This window comes from Mytilus edulis, chromosome 8, assembly GCF_963676685.1.
Source record: "Mytilus edulis chromosome 8, xbMytEdul2.2, whole genome shotgun sequence".
NCBI lineage: Eukaryota > Metazoa > Mollusca > Bivalvia > Mytilida > Mytilidae > Mytilus > Mytilus edulis.
The window spans coordinates 70,917,559-70,942,857 of NC_092351.1; the positions used below are offsets into that span (position 1 = coordinate 70,917,559).

The following is a 25,299-nucleotide window of genomic DNA, read 5'->3' on the forward strand; positions in this document are numbered from 1 at the left end:
ACATGGTATACTGCTGTTGTCTTTATTGCTGCTTACAAGGAAGCTATTGAACCAAGAGTTTTAAATGGTGAAGTTGAAATTATTCCTTCGTACATTTTACAGACGCCATCACGAGTTGGTTGATCGTTATCGGATATGTTTCTTACGTCGTAAATACCACCCCTTCCCTTTTCATTAATGTGACCTACCGAATTATACTATTAACCGGGTTTGTAATTACACGAGCAACACGACGGGTTCCACATCTGGAGCAGGATCTGATTACCCTTCCGGAGCACATGAGAATACCCCAGTTTTTGGTGGGGTTCGTGTTGATCAGTCTTTAGTTTTCCATATTGTCTTTTGTGTACTATCATTTGTCTGTTTGATTTTTCATGTTTAGCCATGGTGTTGTGAGTTTATTTTTAGATTTATGAAATTGACTGTTCCTTTGGTTTGTTTCGCACCTCTTTTATTTTAGAAAATTACGAGTATTTACGGAAAGACCAAACAAAGATTCAAACTAGTGAGTTACATGTAGTTTGATCAAAACCTACAATTTGATTGATTTCTCAAAGTATTAACTGAAGCAAACATCCATAATTATGTTTTAGGAAACTTGTATCCTCTCATATAATGCAACTGGTAGTACAGGTTGGTATGCCGTTGCTCTTCAAATTGAAGATTTCGCCTTTCAAATAGGAACATATCCTCTCAGCAGCGTATCGTTGCAGTTCCTCATTTTTGTTTATTCATCTACTGAAATGTGTGACAACAAACCTTTGATAGATACATCTACAGACCAGGATGGCGCAGTTATATTTATTTTACCGAATACAACATATTACAAGACAATTATAGCAAGCACAACTTCCAACAATTCCAAGTGAGTTAGATTAAGTATTTGAAAGTCTTGAAAGACATACTTTTGCGTACACTAAACGTTGATAAACTTTTTCAATATACGAAGAGGAGGTGAATAATACAAAACAAATCGTTTGCAGTCTTCGATTTGTCAATGACTAATTAGTAAAAGCAGATTGATATGCATGATTGATTAAGAAAATGCAACTTCATTATTACAAAAGAGGGACGAAATATACCAGAGGGACAGTCAAACTCATAAATCGAAAATAAACTGACAACGCCATGGCTAAAAATGAAAAGGGCAAACAGACAAACAATAGTACACATGACACAACATAGAAAACTAAAGAATAAACAACACGAACCCAACCAAAAACTTGGGGTGATCTCATTATTACAATTATACAGTCAGTCAATATTATTTTATGAAGATGAGGGATTTCGTCAATGAGACAGCGTTCCATCGACAAAATAGTCATATAAATTTGAACTCTTTATGAACACTTCAGATTTAACATTCTGTTATGCAACAGTTGGGTACCTAAAAATAATTCGTGAAGTATTGAGTGTTTCCTAAATTATCTGGAAATATTGAAGATTGCAAGCCTGCAGCATGTTTAACATCAACACATAATATATCTGCTTTTCCTAAATCAAGGAACTGCATTTCAGTAGTTGTCATGTATTGTTGTACATTATGTTATATATGATATTGCATATGACAATCATATTGCGTAACAAAGGTTACCGTAAACTGATATATGATATTGCTTTAGTACCAATTTAACTTTAATCTAGTGACACAAATATATTCTACAAAGTTTTAACATGCTTTACTTTTATAGAATATACAAGTATTTTTGCATAATTTGGTGAATATGTCACTCTTATCATTTTTGAAAAAAACTAATGCTTTTCTACCTCAGGAATAGATCACCCTAGCTGTATTTGGCAAAACGTTTAGAATATTTTTGGTTTTTATTTGGCTTTTTAAACATTTTTTGATTCCAGCGTCACTAATGAGTCTTTTGTAGACGAAACGCTCGTCTGGCATAAATAAAAAAAAAATATTCTGGTATCTATGATGAGTTTATATAGTACATATTGCACTTACACACTCAATGCTAATAATTTAATCAATGTTCATCAATATTGAGTCAACAACCCTGCATTATACTTCCTGTATTTATAGATTATCGTTGATCATCTCAACGAGATTGATTTTCTCGCTTGAGACGGTACGTTGGGATGACCAATGGTAATCTGTTTATCGCTATTTTACCTATGACGACGTTGTCAATTTCATGTCAATTTCGTTAGCAACGCCACGTGCCTTTTTAGTTTTTAGCGATAATCTCAAGCGAGAAGCATGAAATGAAAAATCATCACAAAAAAAGATCAAAGAAAAATGCACAAAATAACGATAACATGTCATATCTATATGGGATAAGTACAAGTGTTCATTCAAAATATTATCGAACAAACCCATCAATACAAAGGAAAATTGTCACTTTCAAAAGCTGAATTTATTGTACTTTCTATCTCCCTAGGATTTCAGAAATAAACACGGTGTCACCAATTGGAATGGTTAAATCATCTTTATTAAAGTATGGTTCATTTGAAGACAAATGGTATGTTAATGTAACATGGACCACCAAGGAAACAGACATCGGCAGTCACATTTTCTGTTATACGGCTTTTGATTCTACCAGGTACCTTTCTTAACTTGAGGTTTATAAGGAAACTGCATCATTCATCTTGAATTTCTGTTGTGAATATGATAGAATACATATTAGGGTTTTAACTGCCTGGGTGCGGTAATTGATTTATAAATATCCATTTCAAAATAATGATTTGACATGTAACCAAAACAAATAAACAGATAAAAACTTTTAAGCAAGAGATTGTCCATTTTAATGAAAAATGGTATAATTTGATAATTAGTAATTATTTAGAAACATCTTTCCTTCATATTTGAAAACATACTGCAGCTAAAAAAAACCAGATATATATTATGTAACAATATTAATATTATTTAGAACGTTACAATAGTAAGTTATACATATAAAAAATAGGAGATTTGGTATGATTGCCATTTAGACAACTCTCAACAAGAGACCAAAATAAAACAGAAATTAACAACTAGAGATCATCGTACGGCCTCCAACAATGAGCAAAACCCATACCGCATAGTCAGTTATAAAAGGCCTCAAATGAAAATGTAAAATAATTCAATTGAGAAACGGTCTTATTTATGTAAAAACATACGATTACTCGACTACTGACATTTTCAATTGACACAATTGAAATGAGAAAAAGTAAATAGATAAATGCGTAATGGTTGTGTAACGATCAAGAGAAAGGGTCTCTTACGGATGTATCTAGTATGTATATAAAAATGAAATAAAAGAAGATAAGGTACGATAAAAAAAACCACAAGACCACGAAAGATAGACAATACTCTTTGGGTTTTATTGGTATTGATATTGACTTTTTATCAGTATATCACAATCAAACTTAATACATTTTTCATATACATGTACATATAAACTATAACAAACATTCGTGGCTCTACTTGAATCTCTCCATTACTCAAAGTAATGGTTTTCTATAACGGTTGGTAACGTCTTTTCACTCAATCCATTGAATGTTGGATGTTTGTTGATATTTAAGTTTTACATGCGGGTGTTTGTTTTAGTTGTCATTGGGTTTCAGCAAGCTGTCACTAAATGTCAGTACTAGGGATGTTGCCAATGCGATTATCGTAGCGTAATCATTTCCTTTCGATGGCAAACATGTCAAATTTTATCCAACTTCAGTTACTTCGAAAAAGGGGGAACATATATTGTATGAGCAAAAAATTAAATTAATTAAAATTTAGACATTTATCTTTCTAAATATATAAGTTTTATGGGTATTGCAGTGATTTCGTACGATAAAAAAACCCATTTGAAGTGGAGAAGTTTTGAAAAAAGTAGCCGCCGTAAAAACTAGTTGTCAAAAGAACTACTGATTTTGAAATTAATTCCGCAAGCTGTTTCTCGTTCAATTTTCTTCAATGATGGCTTAACATTTTGAAAATATATTCAAGTTTCATTATCCGGTTGTCAGTTGTACATAGGTGTCGATTTTCAATACAGAAAAAAAATCGTTTACGACTTTGTAAACAACACTGACACTCGGATTCATAAATTCCAGAACTTTCTCCTTCCACGTGTATCCATGGTTTATTAAGGAAAACTATAACAGCTTGCGGAATTGATTGGATATTTGTATGTGCAAGGCGTGGTTATCATGCAAAAAATCTGCGAAAAAAGTTATCAGTTCTTGACTTCCGGAAGTGACGTATCCGCCATTCAGACAGACATGAAACTTGAAACGTGTAACAACATGACTTTTCCTGACTATTTTTTTGACGGACTGCTCACTGAGACAACAGACAACGTTGGAAATAGGCCATGGAGGCCAATCACTTATGGTAAGTACCTTTATTATATCTTTTATAAGCTAATTTGCCCCATTTCAGGAAGGGGAATTCCTTTTTTCACAAAAGTCAACAAAAAGAACTTTGAATTATTTCGAAGGTAATTTTTTTTTGTTTAAATATTTCAAACTTATAAAATAAAAGGCACTTTCTACCAGCAATTTTTTTTAAACGCTCCCCATAGCCTTTTTATTTATCCGTGAATATGTAATGAGGTAAGTTCTCCTAAAGTTGGAATGTGATCCGTTCGGAATTTTTCGGGTTTTATTTATTGATAATACTCGGAATAGTTCGGTGCTTATCATTGCATTTGATGATAGTTGGTATAATTTGAACACATTACATTTCTATTTTAATTTAGAGACAGAAATATGTTGTTTAAAACACAGTTTAGTATTTTACCAACTTTATAGTTATTACAAACTTATAGGTAAAGGTAAAATTAACTAAAATTTCTTTTTTAAAACATGCTTGCTGTCAAAAATGAATGTGGCAGTTTGGGAGAGGAGAAAATTTGCATACTTTTAATACATGTTCATGTACATTTATATTTATAATTTTTTAACAGTATGTTATTTAATTTAATTGGTCAAATCAAACAATACTGTATATATTTTCTTAAATATGCACAGTTGAAAAAGAATTTTAGTAGATATTTGCATATTTTATTCTTATTTATATTCAAACTTTTGATTTTATTTCTGGACTTTTGATTTACTAAAGTATATGTCACTTTCACTGTATTATATAATTTAATATTGATGCCTATTAACTGACAGTTATATTTAAACAGAATTGTAGATGCTGTGTTTACTTATAACACATGCACCTTCTGGCTATCTTAATATATCATCAGGATTATAAAAAAAATCTTTTGAACAATTTTTGTATTAAAAATTCAGATTATTTGAAATTTGATTGAATTTGTTAGTCTATTATACAATAATATTTTGTGTTTATAGGAATAATACTGTCTGTTCATCCATCTTCCTGAAATTATCTTCTCCCAGTTTGAAAGCCTCATCAGAGTCAAGCAGAAAGTCACTTCATGTACCAATGTCATGGAGGGGAATACCAATTGGACTCAAAACCCATACAGTGAATTGGTTCGGAAGTTTGAATGAAGCAAATCCTGAACATGTATGTGTAGGATTTGAATTTAATATTGCATAATTCTACCACTCAACTGAATAAATTTCTTCTGAAAAATGTTTTGAATTTTAAAACAAAACAATTTATATAATTCTTAAAGATAGTGCTATTACACAACATTCACAACGAGCCAAAGCATTTAGATTTTAATAGAAGTAATATAAACATGATAAAGGGTTCTCTATAAGTAATCACAGTTAAAAAAAATTGTAATATGTTCCTGATGAAATTAAATCCAGCAAAGTCTTTCGACTTACACAATTTGCAACATGTTGTTCTAATTTTTTTTTTTCAAACTGCAAAACATAAGAAATCTTTCGACGAAGGATAGAAAACAGTTTCAGAAATATAATATGATACAAATAAAAAAGAATTGAATACAGTGTCAATATTAGCAACCCTTCTCCACAAAAAAAGTTATTATTGAGTCACAAATGGATAGGAGTTTACTTAGATAAATTTCTTCATTTTGTTTAAGATTTTTAAAAACATACTTTTAACAGTCTAGATTTGTTTTGATTAAGTTACAGTTTTCCACTTAGACCGGGAACACTCTAGATATGACATGGCGAGAAACTTGTTGCGATTGCCCCGGCCCCCTTATCCAGCTTTTATTGTAGTTGGACAAGTGGACCACAGATTTTGTCGAGACTCAGAGGCTGATGGGAAGGTTTTTTAGTACACAGGATATGATGCGGATACATTGCTTTCTTCTATTGCATACACTTTGAAAACGGTGACGTGGTCAATGACAGCAACATCAATGCTTTCAATGCAAGGAGCCTACTATACATGCTATATATAGAGGAATACCAGAATGGAGATGTGTGGATTTTATTGTAGACCAACTTTCCTTCAGCAAAATTAATGATTGTTTTCATTTCTTTAAGCACTAATTCTTTTAGTTTTCTTTGAGGTTCTTCACCTTTTCCTTCTTTTGGAGAAACTTAATTACTTATCCAGGGACTCTTTTCTTCTTTTTGTTTAGACTAATTATTATTATAATGATTTATTTGTTAAAACGGTTGCAGCAAATAGATTTGACCTATAATGAGTTTATTTGTTTATTTTGATATCAAGCATCCCTGATAACGGAGCATCCCTGATGACGGAGCATGATGGCGGAGGATCCCTGATGATGGAGTATCCCTGATGACGGAACTTAATAACTTAATTGTTAGCAGCCAATCTAAAAAAAAGTCTTTTTCTTCAGATTGCATGTAAACTAGATTTGATATAATGATTTGTAAGAAACTGCAGGTACATGCACAATAAAACTTATCGCTAATCCCGGCTGACCCGGCCGCTTGAACTTTTGACGCATACAACAATCACTGTTCCATTGTGGCGTCAGATATTTGGTATTGTGACGTCAATATTTTACGGGAACCTGTGTGATATCCAGTAATGGCGGACAAATAGCGATAAGGTGTATGTACTACCAAATTAATTGAACAAATGCAAAATATTGAATTTGTAAATGTACATATTCTTTTGCAGATATGGTAAATTCTGGTGAAGAAACAGCTCCGACCTGAAAATACAAACTTTTGAACATTCAATAAATTTAGTCAAATGATGAATAAGTTATGGTTCATTATAATGGATACAAAAACAGTTCAGATTGTCACTATTGCCATTTTCAATGGATTATTAAACTTAAAGACTACATTGGTCTTGATCGTTATATATGTTATGATCTCGACATATCCTTTTTTTTATTGGAAAAACAGGTTTTTTGTAAAATATATACCAAATTTTGGGTTAGTGAGACTATTTAAGTGTACATTATACATTTTCCAAGAGAAAACATCACTATTAATAGCAATGTCTGACTATGTAATTACCTAACTCTTTGAGTTTAAATGGATAATGTTTATGTTCTCGGTCAAAATTTGGTTTATTCAAAATCATAGATTTATTTTCATGCAGTAAAAATTTGAAAAAGTCTGCGATTTCCAAAATTGTCAATACATTTCTTATTTTTAACCATTTTTACCATTTTTATTGCATTAGCACTATTAATATGTGACAAAAAGGTGCTTCAACATGTAAAGTCACAGTAACAGTGATTGAATTCTCTGAAAATTTACTGTCAACTTCAAAATTTAAGATTTCGCGTTAATTTTAGTGTATTTTTGTTGAAAAATAGCTAAAAAATCAACTTCAAAATGCTGGTTTACTTATTCAATATTTTTTTTCAGCTTAAAGAGTTTATTTTATGTGTGAAACAACTTAATATCAATACAAAACAAGTAGTAGAAAAATTAGGGATTTTTTTTACCAGCAATGTCTCACCAAAAATGTACATTTTTGCCAAAAAAAGCTACCTAGAAAAGGAGGGGGGGGGGGGCCTGCCGTCATGGTTTTGATTCGTAGAAAAAAAAATATCAGAAATGTTGGCAATATGACTATTGATATATTTCTGTTGACCGTTTGGGTCTTTACATTACTGCATATAACCAGACCTCTGCCTGCTTTACATTTGAAGATATGAATAGCAGTTTATTCAAAGATACCCTGGACACAGCAAAAATAAACCCGAATTTTTCTTTTAACAACTTTGAGATATTGTAACTTCCTTAATATTGATGTTCCAAAAGACTTTAGTGGCTTAAATCAAAGCATAAAAGAGTCTCATTGCAATTATGCAGATATATTGCTTGCAGTTTCTTACCCTTTTGATATATTTGGCCTGACAAATAGCCCAAAGTATGATATTTTTGCCTTCGCCAAAAAAAAAGGCCAATTTTTTATATCTAAATGGCCATACCTTTTGAACCGCTTGACCGATTTCAAAAATTTTTGAACCAATGAATTTCTTTTTTTGTACTCTTTTCGAATAATGTATCTCTATACTTCATACTTTGATGACCTCCCTATCGGTACTCTCAGATCCTGTTCTTATATTCTCTTTTTTTGTGTGGGGATGTAAGAATACCCTGTAACGTCAAGTCTGTGTTTTTGTTATTATATGTGTTTTTGCTTTGTATTGATCTAAAGAGTGAAGCCCTTTTATGTATTCTTATGTTATACTTTTACACCATTGTGCCAGTTTGGGGAGGGTTTGCGTCTACTTACTGGTTAAACTGTCTTATTTTTTAAGTGTCTTTCACGAGTTTCGAGCCTGCAATTAAGTGATTGTCATCTGTTTCTTGAAATCATATTTGTTTTTCGTTCATTATTTTGCGTGAGTATTCTCGTTTAACAATTAGAGGCCTATTATAGCTGACCATGTGTTATTAGTATTGCGTTAACTTCAATATCATTATTGAGATTGATATGAATTTAAATTTACGTGTGATTCTCTTAAATTATTAATTTTCATGTGAGTAAAAATTTGTCTATGTTCACGTACGAGAGGTATCATTTGGCCACCACGATAATTTAAATTAGTGAATGTATTAAATATCAGTACTAGTTCGATGTATGTTTCTCGAAGTCTTCAGTTTTTGTGTCATAGAATTATTGTCGCGAGATATACCTACCTTATCTGCTATAATTAAGGTGTCACTCTGTCATATAACTACACTTTTTTTTTTAGACAGGCATCTGACCAGATATGTTTAACATTGAAAGTAAATAGTAAGTAGTTTATAGTTATAATATGAATTGGCGCATATGCTTCTGTAGCTGATGAAAATCACTTGCAAACGATATTTGTTGCCGGTCATACACTCTTCCTTATTATGTAAATATTTAAATAAAAAGGGATGTACCGAAGGTTCTTAAATGCACAGAGCCTGTAAGCGGCAGAATAAACTCATACATTAGGTTTGACAATTGAAAGGTAACCATAAAAAAAAAAAATGAACATGATAAGTGCTTAATAAACAGCTATAAACTGAATTAAACACTTGTTATATATATGTAGAGGTGTATTTCTTGCAATGACCCGACATGAATAAAATAAATAGAAAAACCCTACAAAAAATGATAAAAAACACAATTCATGTTATTCAAAACATATTTACTTTTTTTATAGACCCATCAAACTTCTGCCAAATTGTTGTGGATTCTTTTAACACTGTATGGAACCTAGCTAGAATTAACACTAATGTGTCTGCTCAATGTAGTGGCGACTATACTGGCACAGTTTCAAGATACTGTAACACAGAAGGACGATGGGAAGAACCGGATTACAGTGAATGTACACATATAGCTATCAAAAACTTACAAGAACAGGTCAGTTGTATGACATTTATAGACTTTATATATCACAGTTCCGATCGTCGTCGTCATCGTCGTCGTCATCATCATCATCATCATCATCATCATCATCATCATCATCATCATCATCATCATCATCATCATCATCATCATCATCATCATCATCATCATCATCATCATCATCATCATCATCATCATCATCATCATCATCATCATCATCATCATCATCATCATCATCATCATCATCATCATCATCATCATCATCATCATCATCATCATCATCATCATCATCACCACCACCATCACCATCATCATCATCATCAGCAGCAGCCAAATTTTAATTAACATACATTTAACAAAGAGAATTAAATACACTAGGAATTGCATACCTTATGCCTTACGATCACTAATGATAGTCTTAAAGTCTTCTTTTAAATACAACATGTACACAATTCAAATTTGAACCTGCCATGAATCAATAAGATTATCAATTTTAACAAATAGTTCAAACTTATAACTAGGATTTTTCTGACAGTTAGGACCACTTTAATTTTGACTGTCTTTGTTTAGCAGATAAAGTTTATGCATTTGTGTTTGTTTCTAGAATATTTTGCGCTTTACTTACATTATATATTTGTGCATGCATACTACTAAATAATGAGGTCCGATTGTTAGTCATATTCGAGGCCCATTTGTTTTAGTCATAAATAATATTACTAAAAATAGAAAAATTCTGGGTCACATTCAATACCTATGCCAAAAGTTCATGTCACATTTAGCTTCCGGTTGTCATTACCTGATACCTTGTGTACATGCCTTCTCTATCAGGAGAAAATGGAATTCTTTTAGTAGTTTTATATCTATGTTACTATTAAACAAGTCTGTTTTCCTCAACCTCAGTACCAATATTGATTTTAGTTAGAAATTTAGATACCATAAACTCACCATGATCTTAGTTACATTGTCTAATCAACTAATTAACCAAAATAAAAAATGATGTTAAGGTGGGAGTAAACAGACGGGTTCAAACAGAAAGATTTTAAAAGCAGAAAAAAAACTGTGCACGGTTAAATCAGCAGTTGACTAAAAATCCAAGCTAAAAATAAAGTATACATATTTTAATTTTCTCAAGAACATACTATGGCTATTTTCTAGTAATATACTAAGAATCCAGACCCCACTCCATTGTTGAAAAATAGTATTATAAATTGAGTTCGGACAACGATGTAAATGAATTAAATTTTACAGGATTACTCTTCTTAATGATAAGTATTGCAGATTTGGTATTTGCATATATGTACATGTCTATGAAAGGCATAGGTGATTCAGTCTTTTCTTGTGTGCGATCAAAGTGGACGTGCTATAACTTTATCACTGGTGTCAATGTTGCTGTAACAAAAATTTCAGTTATTTTATACGTATTTTAATTTAGATAAACCATTTTGAAAACCTGTATTGTGTTCGAACTATGTAGAAAGGAATTTAGAGATTGTTTTTGTTATACTTATAGGTTATTCTTAATTATTGTTGAATTAATAATCATTGAATAAGAGTTCTCATAGACAATCATACATCACCTCATTCATTATACATAATTAAAATCAAAACTATGCAAATAAAGAGCATTCATATATAATGTTGAGAAAAGTTGAAGCTAAAATGATAAAAAAAAACGACACAAAGAGACAAAACAAATGGAAACTGGTCGGTTGACACGATTCACATCCTACTCAATTCAGTTGCCATTATTGGTACTCCGTTTTATCATTACGTTAACAGTGTAGATGGAGTTAGATACGTGTTCAATAGAAATAATTTTTACAAGGAATATAATATCTTAATAAATTTTGAAAAATCTATTTTTGTAGTCAAGTAATTTAGTTAAAGAAAACAGTACAGCTACAGTAGTCAATACAATTCTCGAAGATTTGAACGTTCTAACGAGAAAGAGTAATAACGTAACGAGTGGGGATTTAGTTACATCTTCCAATATACTGACTGATATAGCTGGACATGTTGCAGGAAACACAGATGCACTGTCTAGCAGTCAAATAGAGGTTTGTCAGTTTACTGTTTCTTAATTAAATGTTTGGAAATTAGATAACATATTATTAATAATTATATCTTTAACAAACGGCTCATTTTTCTTTATTTACAATACACATGCATATAACCGATCAGACTTTTTAGAAGCGGCAAAACAAAATCTTAAATATAAGAGGTTTAATCTAGCCATACATTGAATTCGATGATGGTAAATATAGGAAATCAATATGTATTCACCACGTTTTTTATTTGATTTATTTACTTCTTTAGATATTTGGATCTCTTTGCAATAATCTCCTTGATGACAGCAATGGTAGAAATTGGGAACAGCTAAAACAAAAGGTATGGTGAAAATGGTGTTTCTTGTTTACTTTATTGCCTTTGCCTTTATTTACTATCAGCCTTTTAGACGTATACGTTATATCCAAAGAAAACATATTCTGCAAAATATAAGTTGTACATGTAGTGCAAATTTTGTGGAGGTCTTTCAATAATGGAAATATACAGTAGATATAACTTAAAGGAATGTGGGGGCATATGTCGAGTGATAAATAATTATGTCGTCACTGTTCGATATGTATTTCGTTACATGCACTTGTATTCATGTTACTTTTATTTGAAGGATTCAAGTAGCCTTACTAGTTTAGTGAAAGCTGTTACAGATTACAGCAAGAGTTTTACCAATGTTTTAAATAGCGAATTAAGCAAGACAATACAGAAGCAAAATTTAGGTAAGTTTTCGAGGTACATTTTGTATATAACATTGTATAACTAGAACTTCATTTCTTTTTTTTTAAATACGGTATCATTCATTATATCTGTGCATCTGATATTTTACAAAATACGTGACGTATTTTTTCAGTTATACAGTTAGGAAAAATTCAATCAACAGACATTGTTATTCCTGACAGAACGAAGGCATTGGAATCTTGGATTTTAGATTCGATCAATCAAATTAGCATGAACCGGAAGTATTTCGATGGTATGTTAAACGTAAATTTAATATCTGTAAATTGCTTCTGGCTTTTGTTAGTTTTGTATGATTTTTAATTTTAGTTTCTTTTTGTATATTTCGTAGTTAAGTTTGACGTCCATTATCACCGAACAAGTATACATGTTTGTGTAGGGGCCAGCTGAAGCACGCCTCAGGGTGCTGGAGTTTCTTGCTGCATTGAAGACCCATTGGTGGCCTTCGGCTGCTGTCTGCTCTTTGGTCGGGTCGTTGTCTCTTTGACACATTTTCAATTTTATTGTTGAGGCCAATCATGTAAAGCAGAGTTTTGCATTGTTCTTGTCCCCTCCCAATCTAAACAAAAATGCGTTATTGTGTTGACGAATACCACACCCTTCATTTCATATTCGGAAGTATGGTTAAATGGATTGAGTGCGTTGGAGGGCAAGCAAAAAGCTTTGATATCGTGAATAATAGGAACGAATCAAGTGTTTTATGTACAGAATGCTGCTAGTGAATTGAAGTAAAAGTTAGAAGTTTATTTGATCATGTTTTTGAAATGAATACATGGAAATGGTCACAACTTAAACTTGTTTGATGTACAACTGTTATCATTTTCATGCCACAACTACAATATTGGAGGGGCTGTGTTTCCACCCGTTCAATCGTTCGTTCATCCGTCCGTCTGTCACGCTTTATCTTAAAGTTTTGGGTCAAGAATGTTTTTGATGTAGTTTGAAGTCCAATCAACTTGAAAAGTAGTACACATGTTCACTATGATACGATCTTCCTGATTTTAACGCCAAATTATATGTTTTACCCCAATGTTACGGTTTACTGAACAAAGAAAATGAAAGTGCGAGTTTTAGATTAAAGTTTTTGGTCAAGGTAGTTTTTGATAAAGTTGAAGTCCAATCAATTTGAAACTTAGAACACATGTTCCGTATCATATGATCTTTTCAATCTAATTGACAAATAAGATGTTTGACCCCAATTTCATGGTCCACAGAACATAGACAATGGTAGTGCGAGTGGGGAATCATCGTACTTGGACACATTCTTGTTATCATATGCATACCCCAGTTCATTTTAATAAAGTGTATTGTAAATTTGTAAAGTAAATGATTTATTTGTTTTTCAGGTTTACCAATCACTGGATATAGCAGTGTTTTTTACAGAAATATTTCAAAATTACTACCAGAGTCACTTAAATCACACACGTAAATAAATTTAAAACTTTTTAAGTAGCCTTACTTGAAGGTGACAGGATAATCAGTTACGAGAATCGTTATATTCGAGCCTTTACATACTTTATGGCATTTCATTAACGTTATCGTTATTATTTAATACACTTCGTCTAGTGGTAAGAAAACTATTTGATTTGTTTTACCAAAGAAAGTGCAGTTGATATCGTCTCGTCTTATCCTATTTGAATATCAAAGAGAGAAAAAAGTGTAACTATTTGAATAAAAAGCTCAATACTCTTACCTCCTTGCCTTTCTCATGCACTGTAATTTTGACCTTCAATCGGAATTGAACAATATACGATATAAAACGTCAAGGAAAATTAAATATATATTGCTGATGAGTGAAATATTTAAGAATTATGGTATGGGGTTATGGTTTGTGGTTTTCAATATTGTTTTATGGTATTTGTTTTTAAATTATAAAATGAGTTGTGCGTATAGTTTATAAGACAGACACCTAAATTACAATGTATGTGACTTACAGTGAATAAGGGCAACAGTAGTTTAACAATGATCAAATCTTAAAAATCAATTTAGAAGATTTCAAATCAAGATAGAATTGTTTATTGTGGATATTTTAACGGTTTTTTTTTGGTTTTGATTGACCGTAACGGCAAATGAACGCTATCACTACATATATCGTAATGACGGCTGATTTTCAAGTTTTCTTGATTCAATGTAACTGTATATTGTTTTGTAGTAGCTATAAGTACGACGTTAATTCTATCATTGCCGACTTCTCCGTTGAGCCAACGCCAACTAAGATGGAGTATCATGTAGAAGTTAAATTCCAACATATTTCGGTAAGTATACTAGTGAAACTAAACTCAACAAATACAAATCAACAAATCAATACCTAACTAACAGCTATAATGTCCAACAAAATGGACTCTAACAATTCACGAACTTATATACTTTAAGAGTGTATAGCAATAACGCAAATTGAAATGGTATTTAATTCACCTCCAGGTTGATAATATCCTTGCACACTTTTCTTTTTCTTAGAAAGTAAATCGGATGGCACCAAGACCATATAAGTTACTATTTTGTGTCAACATCGAAATTAATACATGATGGCCTTGAGTTATATTATCTAGAAACCGACGTTGCGTACCCTGTGATATAATTGTTACTTTTGTTGGAGTCTTCGTCAGATTTATATGCAGTCTCTTACGATTTTTTTTAATGTGTTTGTCTTTATCATTAAATTCGATTTTTATTGAGGATATCTGCATGATCTACGATGTATGGTTGCACTTTTTGATGCAGGATCCAAACATTTGCCACGTTAACCAATTAGGTCTATTTTGGTTGTTCACAAAACGTGTTCATCAATATAACGGAGCTATCAGTAAATGTCATACAAGTAGGAGGTTTAAATATATCTCAAACTATGTTTAAACCATCATTTTCGATACATGTAACACGTCGGGGATATTACATTTGTTTTCGAGTCGTTCATACTCTTGTTTAGTCGAGCGTTTGGTTTTCTCACTTATTATGCATGGACTCCCCCTTTTTTAATTTACCATGAGAAGTTTTCGATTTTGATACTCACATTATATTTCTCAGACAACATAAAAACGAAACGAAACAAAACAAAACAGAACACACCAATGTCAACAAAATATTTCTCAGAAAACTACTGTTTGAGCAAAATGGACCATATATCAACGACCATGACCAAAATAAAAAAGGATTCAAAATAATAGCTAAAACCATTTGAGGTCAACTCTACTTAAAGGAAAGAGTATTCTCCAAAGGTCTTAAATAATTAATGGAATATGTTTATCAATATATTCATGACTTTTTTGCATGTAATGAATCATGTCAAACGCAGAACATTGATTACATGCATGGCTGATGATACCTGTGGGAACACATTAAAAATCTAGGTCACTTTTAACATAAGAATAAATAGATTATATAAGGTAGAGAAGATCGATCTCTAAATAACTTAGACACTGCATGTATTGCAGAATAAGGGTAAATAATCTCAATTGAAGGACGCAGAGTAGAAGCAAAATGCATTTATTATACATATTATATTGTTTGCTTTGACAGGAGGACTATTCTAATCCATTTTGTGGATTCCTTGATTTTAATATGCCGTAAGTATATACAAAGATCTCTACCTGATTACTGTGATCGCTTAATTATATGATTTTTTTTTTATGAAATACGAAAAAAAAGACCTTATTTAAACTCGCTCGTTGTCGTCCCATAAGGAATATACCGACCATGTATGAGGTTCCTTACACACTGTGTTACTTATATTTATATCTGTGTTACTTATATTATATAAATATTTAACACTATTCGTATATTACTTAAAACATGTTTCTTCATATTTCTGCACGTATGAACATATTGTTAACTTGATTATCCAAATTATTTTTAACCAATGTAAAATAATTGAATCTTTTAAAAACGAAATTACAAACTGTTTTACAGAGGTTATCCAAATGGAGTATGGTCTACAGTTGGTTCAAGAGTAGTTGAATCTACATATACCTATACAATTTGTGAATATAACCACACAACTAATTTTGCGATACTTATGAGTCCGGGAAAGACAGTAAGCTATTTGCATTACATGTACACAATAGTATCTTAATTCGGTATCTTATTCAATTACATGAAATACATACGTCATTGTTTTCTTACAATCGTCATTAATAGTCGAAATCAAAATTTTAACATGTTGAGAATCAAAATATATAATACTTCTAAAATTGAGTTAAACCTGAATTCCCAAATTCATTTCAATTTATTTCAATTTTGTAATGGGGCTTTGAAGCGTAAGTTTTATTACTATAACCTAATTTAATCCTTTTCTCTATTGCAACATTTGGCAAAGTCTAACCTTCATTACGGTTGGCGTGTGCATAACATGAAATGTCACCGTATCGACGGAAGTATTTGCGCTTCTTTTAAAGTCTTTGCGATTTCAACAGAGTTTTAGTTTTGGCTTGTACTATCGATAAAGAAGTTGTGAACATCTGTATGCTATTGCTACCTTTTGTATTTGATGAGTATGTATTATTCAACTGAACATTGAGTAGCAGTAGTATACTTTTTATTATGGTAGTACCGACATGTTTCTCCTTGTTGATCGTATCTGTGATATACATTACGAACTAAGTAATATATATATAAAAGCAATTGAAATTCGCACGACACATTTGTCAACTATAACCGTTAGCCAGTACTTCTAAAAATAATTGAAAGCCAAGTTTATGTTTATGAAGCTAAATTAATTCAAGAGGACATCAAACAGAACGTCAAAATTTGACTAAGACTAATTTTGAAAGAATTTTTATAGAACTTTCGTTTAAATACCTGTTACCTAGTTTTTTAAATGCATAAGGAGCGCCACCAAGACAGGCCTTGGACACCAAGGATTTTTTGTTCAATGATATAAATATATATATTTATTAACGGATCAAAGATACAGAAATCCTCAGTATCTAAAAGTCAAGATCGATTTATTCATATGTCGTTCAGAATGATTGTTACACTTTTTAAGTATCGTTAGGATACACAAAAAAATCGGTTGCAGAAAGTAACTTTTTATATCAATCAAGAACGCCTTTTTTAAGTTTCACTTGATGCATACACAAAACAATTACTATAAAAGTGTGTAAACATAGTCTTGTCTATGACTTAAAAGTCATGACGGAAACAATATTCGCACGCCTTTTTTTCATAGACACAGAAAATTCGAAGCGACACACAGAATGAAGTCTTTTCGTTTAAGGTGGTACCACTACAGGGAGATTACTGTGTAAAATCTTCTAAACGTTTTAATTACGTTATGTTTCAAGAGAATATTAAGCTTCTCAATGATCAAAATAAGTGTTTGTCAAACTGCTATATAACCAGTGTATTTTTTTCTGATAAAATGGCTGGTTCAATTATTTTGAAATTTTTATATTTTTTTGTCAAAGGGTCAAAGTAAATACTTTGTAAAAATTTTATGAAAATTAAACGAGCTAAATTAATTTTAGTGAAAGTGTTGGGTACCACCTTAATAGTATAGATGTATGCATATTCTGAATATGACTTGTTTTCTTTAAGCCACGTTCTCACAGCTTCCCTCTAAGTGTGATATCAGCAGTTGGTTGCAGCATTTCAATTCTTTGTCTGACCGTAACAATTATTATTCATTATATCCTTTGGAGGTAAGTATTTGCAATTCATATTTTAATTAGTTTATGTCGTAATCAACAAATTTCCTCTGGCGACTAAAATACGGCAATATTTCTCTAAGTACCAATTACTTGGTAACCAGATATGTGAAAAATAAATAGATAGCTATAGCGCCTGTATCGCTATTCTTCTTCTTCTATAATAAAATACGAGGCCTTGAACACTGAACTAAATCTTACACCTCACAGTTTAAGACAAATCAAGCTCCTGTTTGGGAAACTTTAATTTATAAATGTTCAGATAAAAACATATTTCATGAATTACGAATAAAAACTGAATTATCTTCAGTAACACAATTATCAGAGCAAAGATGAAAATTACGGGCATGATAATTTTATCCTTAGTAACGTTTTAAAATTATGATAGCATTATTTGATGCCAGTAGTTTGAATTAAATAAATTGGGAATATGATACACTAAGCATTTTAGCGGTATTTTTAACATTACCATATAAGCGAGAGGTTTGGCTAGCCATGAATATGGCAGATGTTATCTAAAGTCCGTGTCTGTGCATGTTGCAATTGGCGTTTACTTTTGTTGTACTTTAGTGTTTCTGTTGTTCTGTTGTTGTTTTCCTCTTATTGTTGATGTGATTCTCTCGGTTTTAGTTTGTTACCAATAATTCTTTGTGCTTTATCGAATCATGACTATTAAACAGCAACATAATACTGTTGCCTTTAGTGATACCATAGATAAATAATGGATATATGCATTTATACGACATTTTATTTGCGTACTAAGTAACTTTTTTTAAAATATACTTGCAGGCATGTCAGAAGTGATCGATCAAAGATTCTTATAAATTTGTGTGTTGCGTTAATTACGTCATACATTCTGTTCTTGGCAGGTGTTACAAAAACTTCAAATAAGGTGAGACTATACAGTTAAGGGAATTGAACAACGAACCATTTAATTTAACTAGCGTAATCGTCTTTGTTTAATGACGTTAATACTAACCATAAGAGAATAATATAAAGGTCAGTTTCTATTGTAGTTAAGTTTAAATTAAACAGGTTTTCCTGATAGTAGTTGTATATGGTTACACCTTGTTACTGAAATGAAAAGCAATAAAGGCAAAGTTACATGTGACTGTCGTTAAAATATAACTCTTTATTTCTATTGAAATCGTACATCGAAAATAAATTCGTTTTGATATACGTTTAGTAAAGAATTTGATTAAATATAAGAAAAATCAAGTACGTATGAAATAAGTCCGTATGGTTTTATAACAAAATTTGAGGTCTTATGTCACTTGTCTTTTAGTTTCAATTTAATGTAGTTTCTACTTTGTTTAGGTTGTCTGTACTGCTATTGCAATCACACTGCATTACCTGTTCCTGCTAGACTTTGCCTTGATGTTAGCAGAAGGCATTCAAGTGGCCATTATGGTTGTTATTATTTTTCGAACGAAATCAATACTTCAGTGGCTGCTTCCATTGTGCTATAGTAAGTGTTGAAGATGGAAAGTTAATGCTGACAAAAATTATTTGTTAAAATCCTCAACAGTCTTTAAATTAATCATAACTTCAATTTGTGTATATTGAAATTGGTAAGTTAGTTATTTTAACCTATTAGATAAAACAGAAATGATGTATCAAGTTAATACCAGCTAATCTGAAATTAGTATAACTACTTAACAAGTGTCATCTATTTGTAAATAATTAAAACTTGAATATGTATCATAGACATGTATTGATAGTGGACAGACGTAGATTGTGTATTACATATTATCTTACCTTCGCTCTCACCCCATATGGAATTTACTGACCTCATACATACCGTTTTAAGTCACTAGCACACTATGTAACTAATATTATCCTATTCAGAGCTAGTTGAAACACCGATAAGGTGTCCTGAATTATACATGTTATATGTATCTAAATATTTAAAAATATGCAAAATCCTGTACTTGCAATCACATAAAATCAAGTAATCATCCCTCAAACAGATGCAGTTTTTGTCTATATGTTGCTTTGACTCATTTACTTATACCTCAATATATGTGTTTTAAAATAGTCAGATATGTCGATCTCAGTTAAAAAAAAAGTTTTTATATCCAAACGGGAGTAACTCAAACGCATCACTTTGTATGGACAAGTGTAAACTTAAAAAAACATGTTCACATACGACACGTTTGTGTCGTTAAGTAGCTCTCGAATTGACTCATGACCGACAGCAGGTATTTTATTTCAATTATTGTATATTGATGTGCGTTTACACTTTATATTTCAGTTATACCTGCTGTAATTGTGAGCACTTCTGCAGGAGTTACAAAGTTAGAAGGATATGGTAACAGTCAATTGTACGTGCATACGTACTTTACGATTATTCTTTTCCTCGTTATTTCATGAGGGCATTGTATTTTGATAATTAAACGAGGGTTAAACAGATTTTTATTCCTCAACCTATTTGTATTAACAAAGACGGAAGAGAATATAATCATTATATCATTTACGTTCGAAAGTCATACGAAACGTCAAATTAAAAAAAAAGGAATATATTTTATATACTTCAATTGCTCAGTTTACCATGAACATTATTGTAAACGAAAATTCTTCATTTTATCACAATTTTCCGAAAAATCTGCTTTTAATCGTTGTCTTCCCGAATACTCATTAGTCAAAAGTTTTTCTGTATGAAGTGACATTAACCACAAAACACGTAATCAGACCTTCGGCAACAGCACAGCATGGGTAAAACCCATGATTAAAAGAGTGTTTACACACGTTCACTGGTAGGTAAATAGCGTGAATTTATGAACAATAAAATTCATGAACAGTTTGTAATAATTAAACAATTGTTAGGGCAAAGTTTAATTAACCAACAGAATAGATTGAAAAATATAAAACAATACCATCGCTCTATCAACCCACTTATTTTTTTTTACCTGCATCAAGATTCTGTGTTGGTTAACTGTAAGCATAGACAACAAAACAGAAAATTTATAAGTTTGTGATCAACAATCACTGAATGAACTATTTTTCTGTCTATCATACGTTATGTGTTCGAAACAATGTTAATAACGTACAAACAGGGTCAAGGAGAACGTAGTTTATTATCTAATATTTCATTTACAAGAAAAACATGATTTTAAGTTAGATAGTATCGTAGAATTGACCTCGGTCCCTGCAAAAGCAAAAATCATAGATTATCTTATTTCCATTTACAATATCCTGTATTCAATATTGTCGACTATTTAATTTTCTTTAAGCTGCTGGCTGACCATCGAATCCAAACTTATATGGGCGTTTGTAGCACCGGCACTCTTCGTTGTCGTGGTAAGTTTACGAATATCATACATCACACACTGGGATTCTGTTTGTTAAGCCTCGGTCACCTTACCGGATAGCTCGAACGGACGCCTAACGGATAACTTTTTTTCAATCCGTTCATGTCCGTTAGACGTCCGTCCATATCCGTTGCATGTCCGTTAAGCGTACGTTTTATCCGTCGACGTCCGTTCTGTCCGGTGGAAAATTTTGAGCATGTTCAAAACTTTGAACGGACGTCCAACGGATAAAATGTCCGTTGAACGTCCGTTAAGCGTCCGTTCTGTACGGTACTCGTCCGTTTCGTTTCCGTTTTGTATCCGTTACGTGTCCGTTATACATCCGTTGGAGGTCTGGAAGAAAAATTCACTAACGGACTTCTACCGGACGTTTAACGGATAAAACGGATGTTGAACGGACGAGAAATGGACTTCTATCGGACGTATAACGGATAAAACGGATGATGAACGGATTTGAAACGGATAAATGCCAATTGAAAATTTCGCGTCAGAAATGCCAATTATTGGTATGTCAGATTTCTTAAGGTTCATGCATTCTTATAATTCATAATCGATCTTAGAGTATAGGCACGTCAACACAATCAAGCAGTTCTTATTCAGGCCGGTAATTGCCCTTTGGCGGAAATTTGAAGAACAAACCAAAACCAGTTACACAGAAACATTTTGAATATTTATGCGATTTACATGTATTATTATTGTCGCCTTTGATTTTTCCGTATATCTTGTTCATCCGTTTTATCCGGTACGCTTCCGTTATGTGTCCGTTTTATGCGGTACTCGTCCGTTGGATGTACGTTCGACATCCGTTCTGTCCGGTACGTGTCCGTTTCTCGTACGTTACATATCCGGTGTGTGTCCGTTATGCATCCGTTACACGTCCGTTTTAATCGGTCAGTACAACAACGGACTCCCAACGGATAACAATTTTGTCATCGGACAACTTTTATTTTCATCCGTTAGACGTCCGTTCGTGCTATCCGGTAAGGTGTGACCGAGGCTTTAGAAAATAATTTAATTATAATAATAGCTATGTCTTTTTAAAAGTATTTTACAGTACTTGATTTGTACAAAAAAAATTGGTACAGAAATAATACCAACAGTGATCATTATGTTCCATGTTTGGAAATCATAACGTTAAGAGATTTGAAATATACACGCCTTCAAAATGCTGAAAATGTAACGATGTAACCAAAAATCTGTAGTACCTAAATTTAAAGTACAAATCAAGTACTGTAAAATACAGGTACCTAAATATTACAATAAGTTTAAAGTAACAAAATAGTACTGAATATTAAAAGTAGATTCCCAGTACTACATATTTTTGATACATAAATAGTACCTATTCAAAAGTAACTGTGTATCATTTATTTGAGATTCAATAAGATAAATAGACTTTTAAACTGTTTGCTATTTTTCTTTTGATTTATCATCTATTTGTTCTTTTTTGTAGACTAACATAACTATCCTGATAATAATGATATATAAAATTATGACAACCAGAGGACTTGCTGCAAAAACACTTAAAGAAAAATCAAAGTAAGTACATAATCAATTGTCTAAACATTTAGTAACCAGACTGCTATTGAGACTAATGTAGATAGCTATCTCCTATAGCTATACGTTTAAATAATTATACCTTTTAGTCTAAATAAATTCAGAATGTGTTTCGTTGATGTAAACTAAATCTATGTATGTATATGTATACGCGTCCTATATCGGCTTTCTTGAAACGAATATGTGTCAACACTCCACAAGACACCTAATGACTTAGAATTTAACAACTATACTTCACCTAAAAGCTTTAAAAAATGAGTTGAACTCATTCAACATAGTAAACTCTAAAACGACGCAAAATGACAAATGTCAAACATTCAAAAGATACAACTAATGGCATGGGTTATGCACGAAACAATAAACAAAAACTAATATGAAACTAATACAGCAATAAACGACAACCACTGCATTACAGGTTCCTGAAATGGGACTTGCACGTAAAGAATGTGGCAGAGCTAAATATGTTTGAAGGCGCTTATTCATCCCGGAAAAACCGATAGCACAAACATATCTTTTTTAGTAATGAGTTAGAGCAGATGATACGTATAGGTCAAAATTGGTATTAATGTCGTCATTTAACAATCTCATCTTTTGCGACGTTACAAATTAAACAGTGTATCAAGGAAATTTTAAGAAACAAACACGAATGTTAAAGTAGACTATATATTGATAATCACATCAATACAAGAATATTATCCTAATAGTGCCACATGTGGAGCAGGATCTGCTTACCCTTCCGGAGCACCTGAGATCACCCCTAGTTTTTGGTGGGTTCGTGTTGTTTATTCTTGAGTTTTCTATGTTGTGTCATGTGTTCTATTGTTTTTCTGTTTGTCTTTTTCATTTTTAGCCATGGCGTTGTCAGTTTGTTTTAGATTTATGAGTTTGACTGTCCCTTTGGTATCTTTCGTCCCTCTTTGATGTTATTAAAATGTAATATCCGCTTTAACGCGAATATGTAAACGACTAGTACCCCTTTTAAGAATGTCAAATACGTACTTGATTTATAACTTTCATGCAAATAATTTCGAGACCCATTGCCCTAGAAGCCATTAAGCTATTAATTGTAATAGAAAACATTTAGTGTCATTATTAAAATAAAGGACTCAAAACGAGCTTTCAAATGTTTCGGTTTGGGCGTTCCTAATATGGATAATGTATGAAATTAGTGAAGTGTTATTTTATCAAAAACAGTTCGCCTTCCTTTTTACCTTAAGGAGTTGGAAACTATAGAATTTCAAAGTCTTAAAATTTAAAATAAATTGTTAAGTTTGGTTTTTATTTATTTCAAAAGGAAACCATGTGTATATTGATATGGTCATAATTATAGATTGACTGTTTACAAAGCTTTTAATTTTTGAAATACGAAAGCTTTTCTACCTAAAGAATAGATTACCTTTAAATGTATTTGGCAAAACGTTATGGTCCGAATGGTCCTTTATGCTCTTTAACTTAGTATTTTTTTTTGGCCTTGTAACTTTGTAGATTTGAGCGTCACTGATGAGTCTTTTGTAGACGATATGTGCGTCTGGTGCAAATATAAAATTTCAATCCTTGTATCCTCTGGGTTAATAATTTTTTTCGCCACCTCTTTCGCCAAAACAATATATTTTTCGCAACTTTATCATTTTCTCCGCCAAGTAACATACATATATTTTTCGTTTAACAATTCCCCTTTTTACGACCCCCCCCCTTTTCTAAGACGAGTTTGCCCCATTGTTGTCTATGATTATTCTCTCAAACTTATCTAAGAGTCTGCATTGTAATGAATAAACACTTAACATTTACTTTTTAAAAAGACAAACTTTTCTTTGAACAACTTTCCTAAAAGAGGGGCTACTTACTTTTAATAATGGAGAATATATAAGTTCCGGAATATAACAAAATTCTAGGACATGTTTTGACCATATAATACCAGAAAGATGTACAGTTCTTTGGAAATTAGTTTCTTCAAAAGAAAAATATTTGCCCTTTTGTACTAAAGAGTAGTGTTTACTTGAAATCACTTGAAATTGATCCCTTATTTAAGTTGTAGTCATTACATTGAAGGGTTACTCTCATTCGAGTGGTTGTTACCTTTTGCATAGATTTCTTCATAATGACAGTTTTCTTTTCTAGAACATCGTAAATGAAAAAGTTGAGACGTAAAGCTATGCTTGAAACACGTGGTGTCACTCAAATTACTTTGAAGTAATCTCTCAACTCAATTATCTATATTAAAGTCATAGGATAAAGTTTTAAATCGGAGATTTTTCTTGCTTTTGAACATTTTTCGTCATAACAGTTTTTTTTCTGGACTAAGGTTGGCTATACTCTAGCAAAGCAAAAGAGACAAAAAGACACCCAA

General features: G+C 31.8%; 1 protein-coding gene across 1 annotated transcript in view; it reads left to right on the forward strand.

Moving 5' to 3' along the window:
* The window catches only part of LOC139486172 (adhesion G protein-coupled receptor L4-like), a 48,389-nt gene that overhangs the window by 16,738 nt on the left and 6,352 nt on the right, over positions 1–25,299 (forward strand). The window contains exons 5-22 of the mRNA XM_071270962.1: positions 594–865; positions 2,397–2,558; positions 9,027–9,067; positions 9,468–9,667; positions 11,521–11,709; positions 11,969–12,040; positions 12,321–12,429; positions 12,561–12,680; positions 13,792–13,870; positions 14,598–14,700; positions 15,962–16,008; positions 16,352–16,475; positions 17,978–18,081; positions 18,877–18,979; positions 19,405–19,555; positions 20,342–20,411; positions 21,321–21,387; positions 22,849–22,934. Coding sequence (XP_071127063.1) covers positions 594–865; positions 2,397–2,558; positions 9,027–9,067; positions 9,468–9,667; positions 11,521–11,709; positions 11,969–12,040; positions 12,321–12,429; positions 12,561–12,680; positions 13,792–13,870; positions 14,598–14,700; positions 15,962–16,008; positions 16,352–16,475; positions 17,978–18,081; positions 18,877–18,979; positions 19,405–19,555; positions 20,342–20,411; positions 21,321–21,387; positions 22,849–22,934 — 2,099 coding nt within the window. The remainder of the gene's footprint in view (positions 1–593; positions 866–2,396; positions 2,559–9,026; positions 9,068–9,467; positions 9,668–11,520; positions 11,710–11,968; positions 12,041–12,320; positions 12,430–12,560; positions 12,681–13,791; positions 13,871–14,597; positions 14,701–15,961; positions 16,009–16,351; positions 16,476–17,977; positions 18,082–18,876; positions 18,980–19,404; positions 19,556–20,341; positions 20,412–21,320; positions 21,388–22,848; positions 22,935–25,299) is intronic.